The sequence below is a fragment of the Bactrocera latifrons genome, unplaced genomic scaffold, assembly GCF_001853355.1.
Source record: "Bactrocera latifrons isolate USDA-ARS-PBARC rearing strain unplaced genomic scaffold, ASM185335v1 scaffold_156, whole genome shotgun sequence".
NCBI lineage: Eukaryota > Metazoa > Arthropoda > Insecta > Diptera > Tephritidae > Bactrocera > Bactrocera latifrons.
In genome coordinates, this window is record NW_017535030.1 from 227,159 (window position 1) to 233,873 (window position 6,715).

The 6,715-nt window shown below is 33.9% G+C and overlaps 1 protein-coding gene across 6 annotated transcripts in view; it reads right to left on the reverse strand.

The window, feature by feature from the left end:
* Positions 1–2,463: 2,463 nt before the first annotated feature.
* The window catches only part of LOC108966128 (lutropin-choriogonadotropic hormone receptor), a 59,296-nt gene continuing 55,044 nt past the window's right edge, over positions 2,464–6,715 (reverse strand). For 5 of the 6 annotated variants that reach the window (XM_018928890.1, XM_018928888.1, XM_018928884.1 and 2 more), the window contains 3 exons: positions 3,704–3,899; positions 2,788–2,984; positions 2,464–2,709 (listed from right to left, as the gene is read on the reverse strand). In XM_018928890.1, coding sequence (XP_018784435.1) covers positions 2,523–2,709; positions 2,788–2,984; positions 3,704–3,899 — 580 coding nt within the window. In that variant the 3' untranslated portion in view covers positions 2,464–2,522. The remainder of the gene's footprint in view (positions 2,710–2,787; positions 2,985–3,703; positions 3,900–6,715) is intronic. The other variant, XM_018928889.1, reaches the window with a different exon arrangement.

A 6,715-nucleotide genomic window follows, 5' to 3' on the forward strand; every position in this document is an offset into this window, starting at 1 on the left:
GACTTGTATACATTTACATATATATTTATACATATACATATAGATAGATACATATTTAATAGATAAACGCTAAATAAATACCATAAATTAGTTGAAGAAACGAAAACTTTCAAAAACATTTAAATCGACATTACATATTTGCCGTAATATCCAAATACATATATTTTGTATTTTTTTTTTATTCCGTCCAAGACATTATGTATAGAGCATTGAACTGTCCAGTTCAAGCAGAGAGCTTAAAAGTTATAAAAAGCTCCACTATTTGTGACAATAAAGGGAAAAGTTGMTTATAAAGTTGGTTAAACGTAAAGAAATGTGTGTGATATTCATTATATTTTAATTTAGCTTATAAATATTTCTTCTCATATTCTTTCGAATATTTTAACTAACTCAGGTATCACAAGATATCTTACCAAATGTGAATACAACGATTTCAGAACAAAATATAATTACATGATTCTATGTGTAACTAAACTTAAGTACCGTTTTATGAAGATTTACATGCCAGTTTTTAAATGCTTTTCAAATATATAGACAATCTTTACTATCTAAAAATATATCTATGTACGTATTTTTCGTTAGACTTCGAACTTAATCTGTTAGTAAAATTATACAAATGCTTACTCAATGCAGAATTCAGTGCAAGTTTATAGAAAATACTCTTAGTTCGCAACGAATTTGGGGAGGTGTGGAGAACTGGAAAAGTCATTTCGTACAYGACTAAACGGGTTTCTCCAAACTATTCGGGGYAAATTCTGCATTTWTTGGGCTTTTGCGAAAATTGTATGCTTCCCTAAATGTCGATGAGTGGAAATTAAGTAATTGGAGTAGTGACTATCTATGTAGGTACAAAAATACGATTTGATTATACATAAATACAAAATCACCGAAATGCATGTAAATTTTTTTGATATCTACATTCAGCAGCTCTTTAAGTTGTCTTAATAACTAACTATAATACAAGCTTATGATGTAAATATTTGTATATATGGTATATGTATGTATATTTATTCCAAAGACTCAGCGTTCAATGTTGCAGAGAATTGTTCGACTTATCAAATACACGAAAACGCATTTTATTCACCAACCATTTGCAAAAAAAATAGTCAATAAACTATTAGTTGGAAAAGGTGGTGTTATAACTTAGGTGAATTTGCAAATTTTTCCTTTCTAGTTTTTATCTTTAAACAGTTCAATAAGATAAACTATGCCTTCGAAGTACTTTGCCGAAATGTTCTTCAAGGAAATCACTTAGTTTTACGAATTTTCACCCGACATTCGCTGCATTTCCTATACTCCACATTTCCTATACTTCCTAAATTTCTTTGTTAATAGTGTATTTTTGTAAAAATAAAAAAAAATCTAATAAAATATTTCATTTTTTATGAGAGAAAAAAATTGTTGAAAAAAGTCTGTTTTTTACCCGATATGTAACCCTTACATATTATAATATTGATATGCAAACTCTTTGAATCAATCATCTTTCCAAATACCCAACAATTTATAACAAGYAAGAGTGATTGAAATATAAATTATGATATTTTGGTGCCGTTATTTCGTTTGGAGTGTTCCTGACATAAAATACTTTAGTTGATGACGCCATCAACGAAAGTATGGAAAACTTCGTTGTGTGTCGCCATCTTATCACCAGCTATCAATGAATTCTTTTATCAAACAGCCCGAGGCGTTTCACTTGTGACACTCACACTTTTTTATTGTGACCGTTTGATTCGAAACTCAGGAAGATTTATTAATCCTTTCTGAAGTCAGTCCGAGTCTGGCTTGATTTTTAAATCGACTCAACTCGTCAYGCTGATCATTTATATATACAGAYATATGTATATATTTTATAGGGTTTCCAACGCTTTCTTCCGGGTGTTACAAACTTCGTGGCAAACTTAATATCAGAAARTGTAAATGTAAGATAGTTTATAACYAGTTCGATTCGCTGCTGGGTCCATGTTCTCCTGCCAATACTCCCAACCATGAATGAATATAAATATTTATGTGCATATGCGAATGCAACAATAATTTAATTAAGTTCCTAGTATAGTCAMATACAATTACAACAACAAGTGTACACAATCACATCTTCATAAAATATTTGCAGTCAAAATCTTTGAATATTTATTGGTTATGAAACTCTGGCAGGCCTGAGCTGATAGCGTTTGCATGTTGGAGCGCTATTTGTTTCCAAGTCACATTGTCTTATYAGATAACGAAGACTAATGCTTGCAGAGTTTTATGCGTCTGTATGTTGGGTTGATTGTTTGATTTTATCCTTTAATAACACAATTGAAGTTTCTCTTTACAAAGCTCACATCCACACAAATRCCATTGCTAGCTATTAAGTAACTTATACTTCGGTTTCTTGCAAATGAACAAAAATCATACATATTCACTACCACACCACAGTTTCACCCGTGTTCCAGGAGAGTTCATTCATTAATTTCGTTTACTTAGTAAGATTGTCCATAAGTACGGTTATATTTGTATGTGTATTAATCTAAGGTAYGCTAGAGTTATACAAACTCCTCATGATTTTTCAGCATTAATTGCAACTCGGCTTGCCGGCTGGACGACGATGAACTCCGATGCTGACGAGAGGAGCCCTGCACCGTGACATTCGTGGTGGTATATGGAGCCGATATGCTGTTCTTATACTTCATCGCACTCTTCTTGCAAATACCAAATCTGGAAGGAAAGATTCTTTTTCAGAATTATTAACTTAATCGAATTGCAACTGATTTACTAACATGCTTAATATTGGTTTATACTGCCACTTACCTGGAGAGCAGCGCGTATAGATCCGCGCGGTATTGAGAGGTGAGCAACGCGTATAAATACGGATCGGCGCAAGAGTTCAGAGGGTAGAAGAAGACCARGAGAATTTTTGACTTAGTCACATTTATCAAGGGATAACCCGCAAGCGCGGTCAGACCGAAGAAGGCTATAGGAGCCCAGCAGGAGAAGTTGGTGAAGACCTGCAAAAAATCCAAAGAATCCATTAAATATCTGCATATGCTAAGGCAATGTTTTCCTAAAAGTAATTTACTTGTTTTCTGACCAAATACCTACTCCCATAAGCCTTGGCTTCGACTAACACAATTTGCTTAAATTACAGGAAAAAACAACAAATTTATGGGTTGGAGTATGTTTTTCGCAGGGTCTTTATTTACTTCGATCGATCTAAATGTATATACTGTTTCGGTAGACGACTGTATTATTATGATACCGAACTTCCGCAAATCTTCTAAATCGGAATGTGTCTTTAAGGTTTGGTCCATGCAAACCTYGTGGTCTTTTTATTGGCYTTATGACGAAAATTTAKGTTGACASTTACTCGAGAAAGAAAAAATATTTGACACTGTGATATATCGAATTGAATTGTTCCTAAGCAAAGTTCTGACTTCGATCCCCAAGTAAAACTTGTGAAAACTTTTAAACACTAAGTGAGTATGTGAAACCTACGATGCACTGATTGCCGATTAGTACTCGTATCACTAAATTGAAGATCAAAATATCTTTGGTTATTGGAGCCACTAACACTGAATTCAAGTCAAATTTTCTGACAAATTTTCGAAAAGGCAGACATTTATACCTGTGAGGGCTTGTGTTCCACCTAGGAGCTTTGGWAAAATATATATCTCCATTATATAAAGTTATTTGTAAATATTTATAAAGATATGAATATAATGCTTACCAGTAAAGCCATTTTCTTGGCTACAGTCATTTCTCCTCGATGTGTGCTGTGGGCATGACGCGTCTCTTTGCCGAGTGATCTGTACATTTGGGCATAGCAAATCGTTATAATGGTGAATGCCATGCCATTCGAACCCAAAATGACGACCAGAAAAGCTGTGTCATAAGAGTCACTTATCTCCATCGGTAAACAAATACTGTAGAATATATTTAAATCACATTATTAATAAATAATTCTTTRCAACATTGAATTATTAACAAACTTTGCATATTAAATATGAATATGTTTACGRAAATTTTTAGGGATACAATAATAAACAATTATCAGAAAGTATTCATATGAGTTTCAAGAACCAAATCACCAAGGGTTATTATCTTCATTTTTCGATTGTTATATACATGACTCTTATTGCACTATCTCCTAGTATTCATATACCGTGTTTTCCAATAGAGATGATATGACTTATATGTGTCGTCTCTGCTATTTATAATATATCATGATCCGCAAATTTTTTTGTTGTATTCAGTAATGTTTACAATTTCATCGAGATTACATTTTCTTTATATAATGTTAGAGTACCCATAAGTCAAAGAAATGCTCGAAATAATAAAAACTTTGCTACCGTTCAGGCAAGTGTCGTTGAAGACCGCAATTCGTCGATTCCAAGACATTCTCAATCAAGTTTCAGAATTGGAACTGTCTCCAAAAACCACCTGGCAGATTTTAAAAACTGAAGTCATTGGACCACCTTAAGGTTCGTGAATTTGCTGATTTTACCTTGGAACAACTTGAAAACGAAAACGTTTTTTTAARAAAATCAYCTTCTGTGATGAGCGTGACTCTCATCTGAGTGATGGGTAGATAAACGAAAATGTAGGAAGAAAATTCATGAACAACCATTACATTCACCTRAATTGACAATTTGGTGTGGATTTCGTCTGGTAGAATCAACGGTTTGTACTTCTATCGAAATGAAGCTGGCTCTCAAAGAAGAGCGGATATGTAGATCGATGGCAACCAACTTTTTATGGCCGCATTTCGAAGAAGTTGATACTTCTAACACCCGGTTCTAATTAGACACAACCGATTTATTGCAAGAAAGGTTTGGAGATTCAATTATTTGAAGAAATTATGACATTGAATGGCTTTCTTGTGGAATTATTCGAAATTATTGGTGACTTTTTTTTAAGCTTTAGAAGTTAATATTGCTATTCATGGCATGCAACTTGATTTAGTGGAAAAGTAATCGAAAATTGGGTTCATCTTACTCGTTCCTGCAAAATAAGTCGTGAAGGCCATTTGAATATTCCGAACTTAATTGTATCGATTGTACTTTACATTAAATTAAAAAATAAACACATCTGAAGTCCCATACCACTCTTATTGTCAACCCCTGTATGACATAATAATTTACTAAAGTGCGCTATAATTGAATAACCTTAGTTTGTCATGTAAATATATACACAAATAAATGGCAATAACACCCATATAAGTTGCTCTTCAATGTTAAAATTAATTAAAATATTGAAGAGCACTGCAATGTTTGTTATAAGGACTGATTGCTTATAGAGTGAACTGTCTGAATTACCACCCAGGTAATAATCACTATTTTCAGAACTGTCTTTATACCCAAATCCCATTGTAAATGTAAACTATGTTACAATGAACAAAAAGCTAACCAACTTCAAAGTACAGACCTTTAGTTATTTATCTTAGTATAAACGGCTCCGTAGTCTTATTATGACGTTGCCGAACACATTTTTAGATGGGTGCTGCTTCCTGTTAATCAAGGCAGGACCCAAGAATATTGAGTTAACTTTGAAGCATGTTATGACAATCCTTATCCTAACTCTAGCAGAATTTTGAAAATTTTTAAGGTTGTCCGAGTACGCTTATTCAATGGAGTAAACATTAGTATAGGAAGGTTGCCTTTTATATTTCGAGATTTTTCGACCCTACGAGCGCTATTTGTATTGCTTAAGCAACTTAAAGTATTCTTCTCAGCCAAAGAATGGAACTAAATCTCGAACATTTTCGCGCGTTTATTGTTACAACTTTCGATATGGATTAAGTCATCAAGAGTGCATAGGTGAACTTAATTCAATTTTAGACGATAAAGCTCCATCAAAGACCAGTGTTTATTAGCAGTATGGTGAATCCAATAGAGGTCGTAGATCACTCCAAGACGAATTTCGGTAAGATCGTCCAAAATCAATTGTTGTTCCGGAAACTTTTGCTTGGCTTTGTGTTGTTGTAACATCTTCATCTGACCTATCGTGAGATTTAGACAACTATTGGCATTAGTGGGACTAGCACACATCCAATATTGCATAAACATTTCATTATAGAAATTTTTTCTCGTTGAAACTCATACAATTTGTCAAATCGCTTCGAAACACGTCTATGGTGTCTTGACAGGTGATTCGTGAATTTACAGGTATGACGCCGAAAGTATACAGCAGTCAACTGGGTATTTTAAGATGAGCATAGCCCCAAAAAAATTTATTCGCACAAAGCGCAACACCATGCAAAGAGTTGCCTGATTTTTTGAAAAGACTGGACGTGTCGCAACATACATACTACTAGAACAACGCTGAACAGTAAATTCTGAGTGGTACACAACCAATTGCTTACTAAGTCTTTCAAGAAATCAGGACGGAAAGTCCTTTCACGGCATCGAACGATTCCTTTTTATTCCCGTTCGAATAACTAAAGTAGGAGGTTACTTTTTACGACACCTGAAGGGACGGTTGATGCGCTTAAAAGGCATATTTTGGAGGTACCTCAATCATAGTGAGAAAATTCCTTCGACAATTGGTTCAAATGCAAGCAAAGTGAACACAATAAAKCGACTTTCGATTTTTTAAATTTTAGTTCTAGTTCTCTAATCCCAAAATATGAAAGGCAACCTACGTATGATATTCATATTACGGAATTACTTATATTCAGAGCCATGATTACATTTTGTTTAATTAGTAAACTAGCTGATCCCGCAGCTGTTGTCCTGCGTGA